Source organism: Drosophila erecta, unplaced genomic scaffold (assembly GCF_003286155.1).
Source record: "Drosophila erecta strain 14021-0224.00,06,07 unplaced genomic scaffold, DereRS2 tig00000021-arrow-pilon, whole genome shotgun sequence".
Classification (NCBI taxonomy): domain Eukaryota; kingdom Metazoa; phylum Arthropoda; class Insecta; order Diptera; family Drosophilidae; genus Drosophila; species Drosophila erecta.
Genome location: NW_020825198.1, coordinates 17413878 through 17432417, shown reverse-complemented (window position 1 = coordinate 17432417; position 18540 = coordinate 17413878). Strand labels below are relative to the sequence as shown.

At 40.0% G+C, this 18540-nt stretch overlaps 3 protein-coding genes across 6 annotated transcripts in view; 1 reads left to right on the top strand and 2 right to left on the bottom strand.

The window, feature by feature from the left end:
- Nucleotides 1-18294, bottom strand: part of LOC6543933 (LIM and SH3 domain protein Lasp) — a 28482-nt gene extending 10188 nt beyond the window's left edge. For all 3 annotated transcript variants that reach the window (XM_015158540.2, XM_001972987.3, XM_015158539.2), the window contains exons 1-2: nt 17571-18294; nt 809-903 (exon numbers count right to left, since the gene is read on the bottom strand). In XM_015158540.2, coding sequence (XP_015014026.1) covers nt 809-903; nt 17571-17639 — 164 coding nt within the window. In that variant the 5' untranslated portion in view covers nt 17640-18294. The remainder of the gene's footprint in view (nt 1-808; nt 904-17570) is intronic.
- The window catches only part of LOC6543935, a 28482-nt gene extending 10188 nt beyond the window's left edge, over nt 1-18294 (bottom strand). Inside the window, exons 1-2 of the mRNA XM_026977484.1 lie at nt 17571-18294; nt 809-903 (exon numbers count right to left, since the gene is read on the bottom strand). The gene's annotated coding sequence lies outside the window, so the exon portion shown is untranslated. The remainder of the gene's footprint in view (nt 1-808; nt 904-17570) is intronic.
- On the top strand, nt 11610-13027 carry LOC6543934. Of its 2 annotated transcripts, none has more exons than XM_001972988.3 (2): nt 11610-11670; nt 11733-13027. In XM_001972988.3, the coding sequence occupies exons 1-2, from the start codon at nt 11641-11643 to the stop codon at nt 12861-12863; spliced, it is 1161 nt and encodes a 386-aa protein (XP_001973024.1). In that variant the 5' UTR covers nt 11610-11640; the 3' UTR covers nt 12864-13027. The 2 variants fall into 2 exon arrangements, with proteins under 2 accessions (XP_001973024.1, XP_015013063.1); XM_015157577.2 differs by having other exon boundaries at nt 11636-11670; nt 11737-13027.
- Nucleotides 18295-18540: the final 246 nt, after the last annotated feature.

Here is an 18540-nt window from a genome sequence, read left to right as displayed (position 1 = left end):
CCAGTTACAAAAAATCCAATTTAAAATGAAATATTTTCAGCTATATCATCGCAAGCTTTTGAACTATTCAGAAAATATAATTATTTAACAAAACAATACCGTCACTGGCAAAAAAAAAAAAACTCGATCAGAAACTAATATTGTTGTGCGATATAAAAACAATTACCGGTTATCATTTCTAATAAAAAGAACGTAATAAAATTAAATCAAATGAACCAAGAATGCAATCAAAGCTGGACAAACAAGTGCTGTACATTTAAAAAATTCAACTGCAGCCATTAAATCTAAACCAAATTAGAAGCTGCTGTTATCAAGCGAACAATTAACTAGTTCACAGGTTGAACTGGAGTGGGTTTCAGCGTGGCTCTGCCTGGCCCACAACTGCATTTCCGCAATCTGAACCCATTCTGCATTCATTCTACCTGCATTCCTTATCCAGCCCGGACTTTTCCCTAACCAGCTGCTGCACCTATTGCACACCCACATGCGGAGAGTTTTTTGCAATTTTCCAGTGAATTTAAGCGTTATCTTCGCTGCCAGAGGCACTCTGCCCCACCCACACATCTACTATCTCCGAGGAGCGATTAGATAAACGACGCTAATGAAGATTGCCAGGTGAGGGAGGCAAATCAAGGTTGACCATCCTCCATCGCATTCCGATTTCAAGTGGGTGCGATGCGATAAGGCTCAACGTGATTGCCCCCACTGTGCTCCACAATTGTTCATGGATCCCGGTGGCGATGGGTGGAGAGGGGTGGGGGATGGAATTCTGGGGGCTAGGGGGTGGTAAAAACTTGGTTAAACTTACGCCTCGCAGTAGGGCATTTTGTTGTAGCCCTTGTAGGTTTTCATATTGAGCGTCATGCCGCATTCTGTGCATTTGAAACACGTTTTGTGCCATGTCTGAAACGAAAGAAAAGAGGGGTAAAACGTTGAATTACAAACGGAGAATCAGGGAAATTGTCGAGAATGCAATATTATTATTGCTATTTGTTGTTTTTTGTTTGTTGCTGTGGCGGTGGTGGTGGTGCTGCTGCTAGCTGCCTTTTGCTCTTTGTTGCTTGTTAGCCAAATTGGCGCAGTGCAACTGAAAACTCTGGGCCAAGCCAAGCATAAGAAGCGCTCTCAAAGGTTTTTATACTCTTCCGTTAACTAGAAATTTATGCGTAAATATATATTTTCTCCAAAATTAATTGGAATTGGAAGAACGGAGTTAAAGAGATCCGGGAAAATCGTATTAATTTCAATTGTTTTTATCTATAAATTAATTATTATGATTTTATGTGCATAAATAGAAAGAAAGAATAAGAACAAGAAAGAATGCTGTACTCGAGTTCCCCGACTATCAGATACTCGTTACTCAGCTAGAGAAAGTGCAAACGAGAAATTTCAAAACTTTCTGGAATATCTGGAATAAAATTTTTTGAACTTGTGGTCGTGACAGTTCTGGTCGGATTGTGGGCGGTAGAGTGGACGTAATAAAGTTTTTCGGCAAATCGATAGAAATTTACAAGACTAATATAAAAGTGAAAAATATCAAAACATTTTTCAAGAGTGGCCTTGGCAGTTTTGTGCGGCAACATTGGAAAAAACTTGCGCTGCGTCAACGTCTCCAGAATCTGCATGCCTAATCTCAACATTATTGCTTTTATAGTTCCTGAGATCGAGGCGTTCATACGGACATGGCCAGTTCGCATCGGCTATTGATCCTGATCAAGAATATATATACTTTAATGCTAGGAAACGCTTACTTCTGCATGTTACATAAGTTAAAAAAACTTATTTGGTAAAAGCACAAGAAGTATCACTAGCTTCCAATTTTCTGTTTATCTCAAGGTTTCTCATTCTGCAAAGAATAAGAAGATATCGTTGTTAGTACCGCTCAGTTAAGATAACTGGTTAGATAACCGCGGCCAAGTCACACAGATGAGAACCAGACAAACAGACATTGAAAATGTTGCGTGATTTTAAGTGACTTGGCATATGAAGTGGGGAAGAACTCGCATCTCACAGATACCGATATTACAAAACTTCGCAACGACCAGAGAAAGAACTTGTGATGGAACTTGGCTTGATAGCTCGACTTCGTATCTGGTGCCTGGATGTTTGGTTTTCCATCTTTTCTGTTTCTGTTTGCCTGCAACGCGTTATGCAAATTTTCCGAAAGAGGAAAAAGTCTTAAAACCGCAATGGAGCCCCAACACATCCACATCCACATCCACATTCACATCCCCATTCCCATTCACCCCACCATCCTTGACGTGGAGGTCAACAAACGATTAACTTGTCTGCGGATTAGCAGTCGAAAGAGAGAGCCATACATTCGCCGAAAGAGATGCCAGATGGGAGTACAAAATATCTCCTAATTGGTTTTCAACGCTGTCTGCCACTGGAAGCTGGCGCAAAAACATCGCAAAACCAGTTTAAACAACAATTAAAAGTGTAGAAACAAAAAAATACGATAGTTAATTGTTTGATGGACGTAGAGATAAAAAATAAGTGAAATAAAAACGAAAGAAGTCAGTTTACCGCATTCCATGGCCCGGAGAGAAAAGCTGAAAGCGAAACAATCTTTGACCCCACTGAACCGAAACCCGAATAAATCAACGCATTTTTCTCTTGACCTCACTTTGAATCTGGGCTTAAGCAAATGACTTTCCAGCTCAGGGCGCATGCGTAACAGGGGCAATGGTTTTGAGTATATGGCCAATTGGACTACGGATGAAGTTCGGCAAGAATGCCTCAGGTTCAGACTTTCGTTACTACTAGTGGGCATAGGATTTGGTTTGTGAGATGTGTGTCGAAGACATTAGGGTCTTTAAACTTAACTCTGATGAATGGACTTTCTATTTGGTTGTTTGTGCATAGCATAAATAAAAACCATATTTATAGCTATAAAACCATTACTATATAAACAGCCTAACTTTTCTGTATGGTTTAGTAATTATTCAAGAAATGTATTAAAATAAGATTAATTCACTTTCCGTATTTCACATAACTTCAGTCGAAGTCCATAGACTTGATGCTGTTTAGTGTCATGTAAATTGCATTTTCAGCTTCAGTTTCGCAATGAAATGCTGTCGAGTTTCTTACATATTTTTTATGTTGTAGGAGGGGCCAAGTGAATCTGAATAGGCAATGTACATATGGAAATGTAGACATGTGTATTTAAATGTGGTGAGGTAATAGTTCGGTGGTCGGTGGTCAACAACGGAGTACGTCTCCCTCGTCAACTGCATTCAATTTCCATTTTCTTCGGACGCTTTAACCCACTTTTTCACTTTTGCTCGCTTCTCGTCTTGATTTTCAATTTGTGGCTCAATTTTCAAAAGTTAAACGTTTCCTCTTGGCTTCGCTTTGTATTTGGTGTTTTGGTTTTATTGTCGGGTTGTTTTCTGTCAACCACGACGAGGTGTTAAATTTGCATTCGAATTTGCACGCTTTCAACGTTTCTCGACCCAAGTGGCGATAAAAACAATTGGCATGAGCCACGAAATGGTAGGAAAATCTCGAATTACCACGGCAAGCCAAAGCCAGCGAATGACAAATGGGGGCAGGCAATGAGCACCAGCACCAGCAACAACACCAGAAACCACAAAACAAACAAAATTGGTTCACCAAATCTATCTATAAATGTAATATAGGAAAAGAAAAAAACAGACTTGAAGTGTCAAAGTGATTTCTTTAAATTTGCATAAGGAACTGAAACTGGAGCACTTCGAAATGGGAACAGATATGTAAAAAAGCAACTGATTTCACCAATTTCGAATTTGGTTAAAAAAAGATTTCAAACAAAAGCAGTTCTCCTTTTATTACAAAGCTAGCTTGATTTGCAAGTAACCACCTTTAGCTTTTACACAAATTTAAACGTCTTTGAACCAATTGCGAGTGTCATTTTTATGTAAAGGTGCTAAAATTCACATTCTTGAATTGTTCTTTCACTTACAACAAAATCCTATCACTCTAACCGAAATAAAACTTACTCTTACTTATATAATGCATACTTAATCTATTAGAGATTATTGCAAAGTATATATAAAATGATTTGTGATGAGCTGAAATCTACATATTCCTTATTAAGAAACTGATAGTATGTGCTATTTAATTGCTTTCGAAGTCTATGTATCTTAAGTAACGTTGTGTTAAACAGTCTTTGCACCAAAGTGACGAGCTCCGCAATTGGGAGAGTATTTTTGCCAAGGCGAGTTCTTAAAAGTTTTGGGACAATAAACACTTCAAATGCCAAACGGCAAAAGGCAAACACTTTTTAGACATGAGAGCAAACTGAAATCCAGATTCGCATTGTTGTCCACTGCCAGATTATAAGGTTTTTATTTCCTTTTTTCTGGATTTCGGTTTTTGTTTGCCGGTCAGGTCAGCAGCACAGGCAGTGAGGAAAGAAATTCTATGGCCATTCAGAGGGAGATATGCTTTCTCTCTATTGTCCGGCCCATATGCTTCTCAGCTTTCTTTGAGCACAAATTAAAGTTCGACTAGATGCAGCACTTAAAAAACTGTTATTTATGCTCGTATAGCCGGCCGGTACCGTTATGAGCGCTATCAACGGAATGAAGTCGAAGCTGCAGAACTACACAAGATATTAATCATGATTTAAGGCCAAGTCTGCCGCCTCTTGGCCAACTCTGCGTAGCCATAACATCCATATCCATATCCCCCGCTCCACCAGCAGTTTAATCAAAACAACAACTAGAGAAACCATCAAAGTGGAGGAATGAACGGGCAAGAGTCGCAGCGAAGTCGGGAATAACAGACATCACAGTTGTCGGTATGCACAATAAAATATAGAAAATATAAGATGTGATGACGACACTAGGTTCAAGCTAAATACATTTATAAAAAACAAACAATGGCAATATGTAAATACACACCACCTTAGCTGAACGATCTCCTCAACTTTGTTTACATTTAAGAATTTCAAATATTCTAAATTTAAGTGGATATATTCCAGCGACTATTTCCGAACACTCAAAAGTACTTTTAGACCAGCATGGACCACTGTTGCCGAAGTGGAATGAAGTGGAATGGAGTTGTCCCCGCCAGAAGACAACGCCATATCTGAGCTCGGCGGAACCCTCTTCTCCGCCCCCTTCACTTAGAGCACTCCACATTGCTGGAGAATGAGTCATCCGCACTCAAAGAGTTCTCTTGCAGCATTAGGTTGCGAATCGCCCAGATTCTTGCCGGCAAAAAACAAGTACACAAAAAATGAAAAAAAAAAGAAGAAATATGCGAGTAAAAAGCGAAACGAACGCAGTTGGTGGCCTCGATCGCTGTCTCTTCATTCCCCACCACTTGCGGCAATAAATGAAATTAATAAACAAATAATTTGGTTATATCTCTGCTCTCAGATTGAAGCCAGCGAACGTGCAAATATGTGGAAAAAATAATAACCATAAAAAGCGATTCTAATCAAATGTTGCTCTTTTGGCAAAACTAAGTACAGGCGGAGAAATGATGTAAGGGGTTTACATATTTAAGATATTATGTAAATAAATATGTATTTGTAAATTCGTTAAAATTTCAAAGCTATTGTAATTGCCAAACAAATTACAAGGGTACACAATTTACTTGTAATCCAATTATAAATATTTGCGATAAACTTCTGCACAAGTGTAAAGAAATATATTTCACCGCGGCGAGCGGAGTGACATAAAGGCCAAAAGAATGTTGCATGGAATGAGGTTGAGGCAAACATGATCCACATGTTCTCATAATTCCCAACATTGGCTTTACTTTAGGAGCTAACCCGCCTTATCTCACAACTTTCACAATGAATGTGACTCAAGATCCTGGGGTTATTATCGCGCAATTCGCAAATGCAATCTATAAGATTGAGCAGCCAGGTATTGAGTTGAATTTAACCATATATGGCATGGTGCGTTATTAGTTCACTATTTCGGTATAATGCTATACAATTTCGCCAGAAGATTACGTAATATTTTCGTCTTTTGATTGTGCGGATATAGTGGCAAAAAACAAGTATGCATATGACAGAGTCAGTGCAACGTAATTGCAAAATCTAACAACAAGTTCCAGTTTCGCTGCAACTCAAACAAAGGCAACCCAAGTCACAGAAAACACAGCTCCTCCAACTTTGTCTATCAAATTCAATTTATGGCACCCCGCTTTTCTTCCACCCCGAAAACAACTTTTAATTAGTCATCAGCTAAACTCAAATAAAGAAAGGAAGCCCCTAACTCAATTGAACGAAACTGAAAGCGCGTTCAAGCAAATTGAAAACTTGTAGATTCCAATCAATGGGAATGGGAAGAGATCGGTTTGACCAGATACCACCATACAAACGGTTTTCCCTCTTTTCCGCCCTTTTTCGGGCGTGTGAAAACGCCGAAGATGGAAAAACATGAAGTGAGAATTGCATAAGCAAACACACTGTACAACACAAACAGCTTGCCCCGGGTAAATATTCAATTATAGCATGACCAAATTGGGGTTTAAACTGGTCACGTCAGCAACAACAATTAAAAACCATTTGCCGGCTTACTTAACGCTCATCAACGGCCAGTTGTTGTTGATAATGACAATTATATCATGTGTGGGCCACCATATAGGGAAAGCCACATAGTCGGACAGTCGGATAGTCAGAAAGTCAGACAAATACGACAATTGTCCCACAGACCGACAGACAAGAAACTCAATCAGTTATGAAGTAGTTAACTGATCGAGTGCGGATGACTCATCGCAACACCTCAGACTGTATTCAACGATGACAGTTCTTTATTTGCCATTTTTGGGTATTTTCATTTTTGGTACGGATTGTGAGTACGTCGGTCTTAATCTGTAAACACCTTGACCTTACGTCAGCACGCATTTTATGCTTATAAACAACAATTGGCGGGCCGCAAACAGAGCGTGGCAAGGCGTGTTAAATTGACCAAAAACTTGAACGCAACTCCGGATTTTTTGGGTTAAGGCGCAGCCACGGCTTGCCAAAACAAAATGTAATAAAAACCCACTCGAGAATCCGAAACAGCAGACTGGTTTATTACCCTTTAACGGGCTCGGGTTTTCGGTTTTAAGGCGCTTAAATTGCATTCGCACACGAATTCTACAAATAATATTTAAATGTACAGAACCTCTAAATTAGAGTGTGTTAAATGGAAAATTCTCTATATCGGCGACCTTTGGGCGATAGATAAAGCGATCGAATAGTAAATATTCCGAACTTATCTAGATATATTAACTTTATAGCATAGCAGTTCATTGAATTGCTAACAGCAGATTGGTGTTAATAAAATTGATATTCGGGGTAATAAAAAAAATGTAATAGCTGTTTTATTTATAGCTGATGCTTAGTGATTCAAAATTCATTATTCTGAAATGATTATAGATTATAAATATATTATTCCCCTTACCATCAAGAGTATCCACGTATGATGGGTGCTCTGGCACAAAAGCTCGAGCATGGAGATTGGGATAAAAGGAGAGGAAGCGGTTTAATTCTGCTTGGTCGCTTTCACTTCCGCCTCATCAGGCGGATTCCCCCTATATCTTTCTATACGTGTGACTCCGAAACGCCCCCGCCCACTTGGAACTCAAACTCGCAACTCGCAACTCGGAACTCAAACGCTGCAGCAAAGTTCCTCCATCAGCGTCATCAGCAGAAGCTGAAGACACAGCAGCTGGCAACTGCAACTGCAAGTGGGTTTTGATTTCACGTGGGGTGTGGGGTCTTTTACTCTATTTTTATAGATGGAAGGGCAGGGGGAAACTGCCGCCTAATGCTCCTCCTCTACGCAATCAAATCTCTGTTTGCTCTTCTCTATTTAAATTGGGCATTACCAACGCTCCGGTGATATATGTTTCCTCTTCTGTTTGCCTGACATCTGTGCAGGCGTCGGATCAGGGTCTTGAATATGCATCTAACGATTACCATATGCCCGATGCCCGGGTCACCCATGGGAATATACAGCAGAATGTGTGAGCTAAATGATAAGACCAATTAGAAAGTGATTTGTGAACAAGTCTCTGCTATAGATCACTTGTGACACTCCACTCCACACAAAGGAGTCAAGCCTGATTATCTATTCAAGACTTCACTCCCAATTGCCTCCACTTGAACCAAACGTTGTTGTTAACGGTCGTATCAGATTAGGGAATGATCTATTGGGTTAAACACCCCAACTAAAGAGAAGGTTGTGGATTTATATAAATGAATGAACGATTATTCGGCAGATGTTATTTACTTCTTTATTTAATTTGATAAAACGAAGTATATTTATAGCTTATTGGTTCTTTAGTTTGACAAATCTTGCAAGAACTCATGCATTTAAATACCAGATAAATGTCATTACGCACCTAAAAACGTCCCAATTATTTTCTGTAAAATATGTTGTGTGTCAAAACTAAACCCTGAATGTTTATACAGATTTAACTCACCTAGTCCCACCTTTATCACGCCATTTTCCCCGCCCCCGCTGTCTCTTCGCTCCAGTCAATTAGCAAAGTCAATAGGAAATACCGCCTGGGGCTCCTCTCTCAGTTTCAGTTCAGTTCAGTCCATTTCAGTTCGGTTCAGTTCTGCTGACGTTTCAGCATTTTGCTTGCTTAATTTATAAACGTCAGAAACTTCACACACCCTCCCCACCCTCCCATTTATCCCCGGAAGTTAAGACCTGTATTTGAATTTTCACTGGGAGCACAATATGCGATTCCCACACAGTGCATTCAAATGGCAAGTGCTAATTCAAATACAACTACGAGTGGCAGGGCTTATGTGATTAGCAAAGTTTTTGTACAAAAATCAGATCTAGTATCCAATCGGTTGACTCGGCTTCCGTAGTAAGGAAATCATATATGCATCGGCCTTAAAGGAGTACTCTAATTATTAATTAAGAGGGCTCTTTGCACACAAGACGAACAAGCGAAACTTTTGGATGTGGGACACAAGTTCAGCGGCAGCAGAATGCGGTTTGGGGTTAAATGTGGGCCAGAGCTGAATAATAGAAAAGATTTCACTGCAACGGGCGCAGAAAGCGGCAAATTGAAAGCGACTTAAGCCCGTCCATCAAATCTACTGATTAAAAACAGTTTCATCAACCTCTATTAAAATCGATGAGGTAAATTTTAATATGTAATCTATTTTCAAACCTGTATTTAGGGTACAGATCCCTATAGGGGGCGTATATAATAGAAGAATATAAACGTCAAGTGCCAACTCAAGAGTCAAGCAACCACCACTTGAACTTCTCCAACTCTGCCCTTTTCCCCTCCACAAGTAATCCCCATGTGAAATGCAATAAAAGCGCCAAAGATAGAACGCCCCGCCTATTTACAGATCCCCCTCATTGAGACTTGAATGCGGGGGGATCAATTGGATGATGACGACGAAAGTCATGCAAATGCTTAAGAGAAAGAAATAATAAACTAAAGACAAGAGGGCTGCGAAGACGAGTTCAACTTGTCGTTTCTTCGCTTCAGTCTGCCCCTCCGAATTTACACGAGTCGTTGGCAGACCTCTCGAGTGATCTTTCCCCTGGGAGCTCCCCTTGTCGCCCCCTCCACGGGTGAGTTAATAAAGATCAATTGAATTTAAACAAAGCAATTCATTCGAGGAGAAACATGCATACTTCGAGTACCCTTGTCTTGTCTCCTTTTCCCTATGAACGGACCCGGATTCCGCTGGTGAGTGCGTTGTCCAACTCTTGTTACTAGTGACAAAAGCGGGAAGTGTTCCCCCAAAGCAAATGCGCATTACCATGAATATAACGACAGCAACAAAAGACAAAATGTGTAGCGGGAGGGAAAACAATTAAAAGACGTTCAAAGCAGGAAATACACAAGAAGCGAAATGAGCTGCAGAAGAATCAAAAGCTTGACCCAAAACTTGTTTAGACTCTCTTCAATCATCTTGTCCATTCTTCTCTGTCGGTCATTAGCCAAAATTTGAGCATCCAAATTAATTATACAATACCAGAACCACAATAGGAAACGTTTAATTGGAGGGAAAGCCCTAGAAACGGGTGAAAGAAAACCCCGAAAAAACCGAAAACTGAAATAATACAAGCCGCAGCGGCAGAAGCTATTTAAAGTTTCCAAACAACTTCTGCGACGACGACGACTTCCACTTTCCGAAGTGGACAAAACTTTTTGTTACATTTACAATTTGGGGCACAAAAGACGCCAAGTTGCTGGAAAAAAGCTGGCCAAGCGAAATCTTGACTTTGAAGTTTGTAGGCATAGCAAATTCTGTTTGCTCGCAGTTTCTCAGTCGTTTTTCTCCGCCTTTGATTTGCTTTCCATCTCAGCGAGGAAAAAAATTGGCAAGCGAACCTCTTGAAAGCGAAGTCTAATTAGGCAATTTCTCAATGAAGGGAAATGGGAGCAGAAACTCAAGATTCTCTGGGAGATTAAAGTGCAATGAAAGTGAGTGTGGTAAGTCGAGGGCTTTTGAGGAAAAACAATTGCATAAGCTCGAAGTGTAACAACATTAATGGCCAAAATGATTCTCAGGCAACAGACAACCGGAAGAAAGATAATTAAGGTGCAGAATGAAAAAACAAAAAAGGTTGACTACGCCATAAATTACAATGCTCATTTATTAAAACTTGCTGTTATATCTTATCTTAGTCTGTTGTAAATACAATAAGCTTTCAAAAATCCCTATAAGACATTGCTTATTTGATTATAATAATTGTCAGTATTTTACTGGCCTACATACAATATATTGTATATATATTATATATATTATATATTATATATTGTAATAAACAAAAACAGATTTAAGTTAAAAAACTAAAGACTATCTTTAATTATCCACTTTTCCATATATAAATCTGACTGATCAGAAAGAAAAGATATACGAAGTTAAAGACGGGAAGCAAATTGCAATAAAGGGGAAACAAAGACAGTGACAAGTCGAAATATTGTGCCCCTCTATCGCATCTTCATCTCTCTTCCTATTCGCCTGCTTGACCACTTTTATTTTCATGCCCCAATGGAGGCGCCCCACTCCCATTTTCCATCTTCCCCTTTCCCCCGTCCATTTTCCCCACCTTTCCCTTTTGGAACACCGCATCATTGTCCATCCACCGTCGAGTGAAAAATTGATTGTCATGCAAAAGTGAACTTTAGTTTCGAGTTTTGAGTGAAGTGAGCGAGGTGAAGAGGCTCAGTCAAGAGTGGAGAAAATGTATATAAATAAATACATAAAGCTATTGTCATTCTTCTCCTATCCATAGTGGCTTCCGAAAGCGAAAAGGTTTTGAGTGAGGCACAGAAAGAAAAATAGTGACGATCTACCGTTTGACATACAAATTGCTCTTTAAATTATACTTTTTAATTTGACTGAAACCGAAAACTCAGGTGATCAACAATATGACTGAAGATCTGTATCTAATAAAAATAATATTTTGGTGAATTCCCAAAAATACTCTATAATACACTATTACTATACTATACTATATTACTATTATTAACAAGAACTATTAGTAGCTTGGAAAATTTGTTTTAGTATGTAGATTACAGTCGATATATACGTAGATCTGTACAATTTTAGTATTTATTAGTGGGCTGCGTATGGCAACCCTGAATGTCAAATTGAAGCTAGTTGTCAAATTTCTAGCAGAACAGTGACTGTCGAATTGTGGAGACTCGAAGAAAATGAAATCCCAGTACACCCGAAAAGCCAAAGTAAGTGGTTGTTTAATGTCGTTATCAGGTCAAGTAATCCCCGATTCGTATCCCGATGTAAGCCAGAGCCAGCAAATACAACTACAGCAATAGAGCCCAAGACGAATAGTAAACTGGCGGGTCCAAAATCGAGATCCACTACGGTGGTGGTGAAGCGCCGAAATCGCCGAAATCGCATTAATGGAGCAGCCGAAGGCTCCACAGGCGGCAATTCCGACGGGGGTAAATCCAGAGCAGGTTTCTGCGGAGGCGGTATTTCAAGAGGAAATAATTCCGAAGGAGGTAAATCAACTGGATGCAATTCCGGTGGAAGTAATTCCAAAGGAACTAATTCCCGGACAGGTTATACCGGTGGATGTAATGGTAATGCCGGTGCTGGTAGTTCCGGAGCTGGAAACAAGTCCTGCCAGCTCGTTCCGGTGCGGCGTAAGCCACTAAGCGATTACATGATGCTGGAGGAGCAACCATTTGCATCCAGTCGTCCAACCACATCCTCCTCCCATCTATCGGACCAGGATCCTCCGATGAGTTACGCAGCTGCTGTGGAATCTCTTTCCGTGTCTAGGCTTAGGGTCAAGGTGGTGCTGTCCCCACGTCTCAAGCGGTCCGGCAATCAGCCGCCGATCAAGAGGCCGAGCCCCAAAAATTCACCCGACACCAAGGTCAAATTGATCCCACCGACGCAGTCTAAGCCACACAATGTACTAAATCCAAAGCGCAACATGGCCCAAGTTCCTCCCCAATCCCGCGTTGCCCAGGCGAATCCCAAACCCAACAACTCACTGCCACCTGCGGGCAACAATAAGAAATCCAAGTCGAAGAAATCCCAGAAGGCCAGGCAAAATCAACAACGAGCGGAGGCTACTTCTCCAGAGCTGCCAGTCTCACCACAGCCTTGTGATGTCACTCCACAGAGCTGCTCGCCGAAGTTCTCCGATACCACCGCCTATCTGGACCATTACCATGAGCAAATGCAGCGCATTCTGGCTGAGCAGACGGCTGGTCAAAAGCCTTATCCCAACCGTGGCCAAGTAAAGTCCTGCAAACACAATGCCCAGCTCCCAACCAACCGATCCCTCTTCGACTTCGATGAGCGACTATTCAAACGCGGCGATTTGGAGTCGGCCGCTATTTTGGCCCAGAATCAGGCCATGATGCGCAAGTGGCTTAACCCCAGCATGCTGATCTCCTAGGCAGCTCAATTACCAATGAAAATTTACCATTTAGTTTTATGTGTTTGAAGTTGTTATGTTAAATCAAAATTCCAATCGATATCTTATAAGAAATCTCTGTGGCCTGCAGACTTGCAACCTAAAAAACGGAAGCCCATGGAGATTGAACTGTATTTTGAATATAATTTGGCAAATAAAAAAGTTAATTGATTCCAATATCGGTATTGAAAAATTAAGTATTTCCGTAACCTTTGCAATCCGAAGTAATACTTTTTCTCAGCGCATCCACCGTTTTTCCAAATATTTCTATCTACATCTCTAAACGTCCTAAAGTTTGTTGCTGTAGTCATTTGTCACTCGAAATGGATGCAAAAATTAAAACATGGCCCAGTGAGTAGTGAGCCTATTGGGGAGGCCAAAAGAGGTGGCTTTGGAGCGGGCGGAAGGAGGGGTCATCAGCGGGGTCAGGCAAGTGCAAATGTGTGCCAGAAAGACAGGGGCGGCGGTGCGCAGAAGCTAAAGAGGGTCTCGTTAAGTGGCAAACGAAGTCAAACGGGCGGCGACGCTTTTATTTTTGATGCTTCGCTGCCTCTTTGTGTGACTTCTGCTCTCAACTTTCCTCTTTCGCCGCTCGATTCGTGCTCTGCGAAATTGGCCAGGAAACGCTGGCCAAAACTGGCACGTTCCTATAGCTCTGCCCAAAGCCATGGAGCCACAGAGCAGCTCTCTTTCTCGATCCCCCCAACTTCCCATGACAACATGACAACAAAGAGGTCATTTACTTTCCTTGCGAGCATGAAATAATCGTTCGTCGTGGCTCTGACTCTGAAAAAAGATGTAAAAACATCGAAAACAGCTCGAAAAGTCAGGCCAAAGCCAAACAAAGCGCAAAGCAAAAAGTCAAACTCACATATTTCGTGCAAAATAAAGCCGAAATGCAACAATGACTACTATTGGTAATGGCGTAAGATGGGATTGGAACTTAAAGATACTCTGTATCTGCGAATTCTAGCTTTTCTGGTTCGAGAAATACAGTTTAAAATAAATTTCAGGAAATATCTGCCCATACTTTTAAGTCTTTTAAGGTAGATTAAAAATACAAGGACTTTATAGGTATTTAAACACATCGATATGGCTTTTAAGAAGTGGTAAAGGATATAAATAGTTTCTGCACTCATATCTATGGTATTTTTAATGAGTCCCACATCATTTCTCCGTATTCCAGTATACCCTACCTTCCCCAAATGCAATATAAGGCAGGAAGGAAAATATAAAGCTGAGAGATAAATGAAATTGGCAACAGAAGCGACAGCAACAGAGGATATAGGCACGGCTTCAGAGGCCCAACTTTATGGGCTAGCGGCTAGCAGTCGAGTTGACTTCTCCATTCCGAATCGTTTGGTTTTTAATTTTTTTGCTCGTATCAAAAATCGATTAACAAAGCGCCGGCAGCAATGCGCCGCATAAAGCCGCAAAACTTTAACGGCACATTTAAAAAGCTATTTCTTCAAACGAATTCGCGTGCCAATCTATGTATGTATGGGCAGATATCTATGTGAGGTAGAAGGAAATAAGAGATAATTGGTATAAAATAGCCGTTTATTGCTGTCACGAGTATCGATTTCTACATCAGGATATAAGGATATGTCACGTGCAGATAGCGCCAAGGAAAATCTTACTGAAAAGTCCCTATAATTCTATCGCTGTTTAAGTTTCTGTGATTCAGTGAAATACGTATAGTACAGTGTAGTGTATTAACTTCCTTCAAAATAGTAATACTATTGTTCGGTTTTAATGGTTGAAAACAATCACACAGCCATTGCGTAAGCAAACTGAACTTGGGCGTCGAAAAACAATAGTTCGAGCTTGGATTCTGATCTCATAGGCTTTTATTAGTCAGGGTTATTGTAATGCCATAAATTGCAAATACAGTAAGTATTCGGTTATAACAGAAATGTTTCGTAACAACATTGGTAAATCGAGATTTAGTAGCTAAATTCACTTGATTACGGTTCTGTTATAAATATAAACAAATATATATATAAACGTTTTTTGTTATAATTAAATAATTTGAAAAATTCCAAAAAATGAGTTCATCGTTTCCTGTTTTCTACAAACTACATTTCCCCCTTCCAATCATTAAAGAAAAATAAAAAATTCCCCAATTAGTAATGCGCTCAGCTGGCAAAATGAAAAGATGATTGATCCCCTCTACACAGCAATCATTTATTTTGTCAAGCCGCTGACCTCATATGGCGATCTATTGCTCAACTTTAAAATTTGTTGTGAAGTGCATGCATTTAAATTGCTTCGCAATCGCAGACACACCCGGCAACAGAAGGCAGGTTAAGTTAAACACGAAACTACACAAGTGAACTAATGCAATTTAATGTAAAGGTAAACTTATACTCCTCAAACTTTGGGCCGACCCCTCTCCACTTTCCCACCCCCTGTTCCATCAAACGCCGTGTTTACAAGTTGCAGCATTTCCATTAGGCGAAAAACACTCGCAGACGCACATACATAAATGTTTTATAACCGACTTCAGTGAGTCTTGAGACCTTAAAATAGTCTTCATTACTCCATTGTCTATAATTAGAATCGAAACTGCTGACTCGGGAGGGAAAGAAGAAACTGGAGAGACGAGACTATAATTAGGATGTGCTTGGTGGAGAAGGGGTATTAGTTTCATGTGCGGGAACAGAGGGTCTTTGGATTGACACGTTTCAACGCTGCTGATACTCGAAGCTGATTGGCAATCGGAATTCGTTGATGGATTCAATTCGATTCAAAGGGGAAACCGAGCCAAGCGATTCCTAATGTAAATGTTTGGCTCGATTGCAGCGTTATCAGCTTCCAAATTTCGTCGGAACAACAACACAGGCCCTCAAAACGTAAACACAGACTGACAGCCAGCCAAGGGCGAAAATAAAATGGAACTGCAATGGGGAAACGACTCAGACTTAGAGGCAAACAAAAGTTCGCTTAAATAAACTGGATTAAGCGTAAACCAATAAGCCCATGGGCACTGAAAATGAGAAACGAAAGCCCCACTTTGCGTGCACCTACAGCTGTGTTCAGCGGTTTAGTTGGAAAACTAATTGTAAATATATAGTACAAACATTATGCAAATTCATACTTTGAAATGTGCGAACTAATTATAGACCTTTTCATTCTAAAACCAACAGCCTTCAGTTTAATTGCACAGCAAAAAATGAAATTGATTAACTTATGTACATAATTAAATATCAAAAATTTGATACATATGTATCCATTTTATTCTTAGGAACATCTAATGGGTCTAAGCCTGAAAAAGGCACGGATTTTTATTTTGAATGTGTCACGCGTTTTTGTCACGAAATTTCCAATTCTTATAATTGGACCGTTTGCTCAACGGTTAGCATGAAAGCAAAAAACTGTTTAAAATTTCCTGGAAAATTCGACTAACACGAATTTCTTAAGAAACTTGAACAAAAAATAATTTTTTTTAAATAAAAATAAATTGAAATATTTTTTTAAACGGAAATGGAATTTAGATAATAAGTCTCATCGGCACTTCCCTTCAATGGTAAAATCATTTTGCCAGCTGCTAATCTCGCGAATACCACTGTGTCAGATTTCAGGCTTAAGTGTGTGTGTGTGTGTGTGTGTGCGGAGAACGCAGTAAAAAATAAAAACTGGTCTCAAGTCTCGAAAATATGCGCTCAAGGTCGGTCAACGGATTTGCTTTTGTTGCTTTTTCGAAGACAACAACAACAGCAAAAGCAGCTGCAACCAAAAAAGCAGTGCGAAAAAGACACGAGATCGCAGAAATTGAAATGCAACAAGCGCCGCAGCGGGAAAGAGCGGCCACGATATAATTAGAGAGGGAGCCCGAAAATTCTGCCAGCGGAAGCGGCGGCGGCAAATGTAAATTAAAAGCAATTGTAGAAATTTCCTGAGTTGGCGAAAATGTGAACAGTAATTTCTGTTGTTGTCGCCACCCGCGCAACACTGAGCATAAATACTGAACTAATCAGATGTGTCAATCATATTCAACTTATAATCAAACGTTTGGAAATAGAAATTATACATAAATGTAGTGTGTAGAAGATTATATTACATGTAATTTTATCAAGTCATAAAAATAATAATAAATTGTTTCTGTTGTTGTTGTTGAAGAAATAAATAACTATATTATTAAAATTATACGATCTATTTTCTAATTTGTACTTTTGACAAACGTAATTACATTTAAAGCAAACTGGATCTCAAATGTACATATGTACGTAACCTTAATACCCAGTTTTGGTCGGACAATATGTAAACTTTTTATTGAAGCTATTGTAAATAGTATTGGCAGAGCGATCTTGTGCTTTTTCTCAGTGCAATAGTGTCATTACACCCACACACAGACGCGCGCAAAGCTGTGCCGTTATTTTCGAGTAAATATTTGAATTCCGCGAAGCGAATGGAAAGGCAGCCAAACAACTTTTGCGGTTATTAAGCATAGGATAATAAACACCGAAGAAGCAGAGCAACAAAAAAAGGCACGCATGATCAATGGGGGAAGGGATAAAATCATGGGAGGGAGCGGGAGAGCAGAACCCACGGCCATGTGCCAGCTAGCCGTCTCGCTCTAGCGACCGCAACAAGTGCACGAAAGAGCGGCTTAAAACAGAAAAAGGAGCCACCACGAACATTATAGAATCTGAATAGGATGAATAGGATATAGGGAATGTAACTCACTTTGTCCAGGCACTTGAGCTCCTCGATGGGGTAAACCACCTTTTGGCAACGGGCACAGGTTTTATTCATCTTGCCGCTTTTTCCTCCTTTGTTACTTCTGCGAGTGTGTGTGTATGTATGTATAAGCCTTTTATTTACACAACAGGATATTACTGTTAACTATTATTATTTTCCCCGCTTGGACGACACTATCCGCACTCCACGATTTCCTCTCCGCTTAATTTTGCATATTTTCTTATGATCTGCGAGTCGGAGAACCTGATCGGATCTGAATAGGAACTACGGGAATGTATTTGTTGTGTGTGCAGGTATGAGCCGAGAATTTGATTTACACTATTCACAAAAACATCTAATAACTGGTTTGCTTTGTTGTTGTTGATATATACAACAACTGGCGATCGATCGCATGGACTTTTTTTTGTATTTTTGTGAACCAATTTACACTTTTTCTCTTCGTTTTATTAATTTTCAGCTGTCGCGACTGCGCTGCAGGTAAAAATAAGCGACGCGCGCAGTAGAAAAAGAGGAAGAGCGACTGGCGTAGGCGTTCGTAACGAATTAATCCCGTTATTTTTGATAACACCGCACAGAATTAGTAATCTACTATTTGAGTGTTAATTTTTAAGGTGAATTTGATTGAGGCGCGACACAAACGAAACAACGCGACAATCCGCGATAAATAATTCGTTCCGTTCAAATAGAGTGACCGCAGCAGACTGCGAGCAAAGTGACCGTTGCGGGGTTTTGGTGCAATATTTTTCGATGTCTTGCTATGTTTTTGTGTTCCCGTTTCAGCCGCACTGGCGCCACTGTTTCGTGGAGATATTGCTTTAGAATGCGACCGTCTCGTGAATTGCTGAATAAGCCAACAAAATTTACAACAATGAGCGAAAACTCGAATTAAAACGGATAAAATCAGCAATTTAAATCTTAATTTGAACAAGAACTATAAAAAAGTCTTTTGTCTCTT

Coding starts and splice junctions, on each gene's coding strand:
- LOC6543934 (XM_001972988.3), top strand. CDS start 11,641: ATGAAATCCCAGTACACCCGAAAAGCCAAA. Junction 11,671..11,732: donor AGTACACCCGAAAAGCCAAA/GTAAGTGGTTGT, acceptor TCCCGATGTAAG/CCAGAGCCAGCAAATACAAC.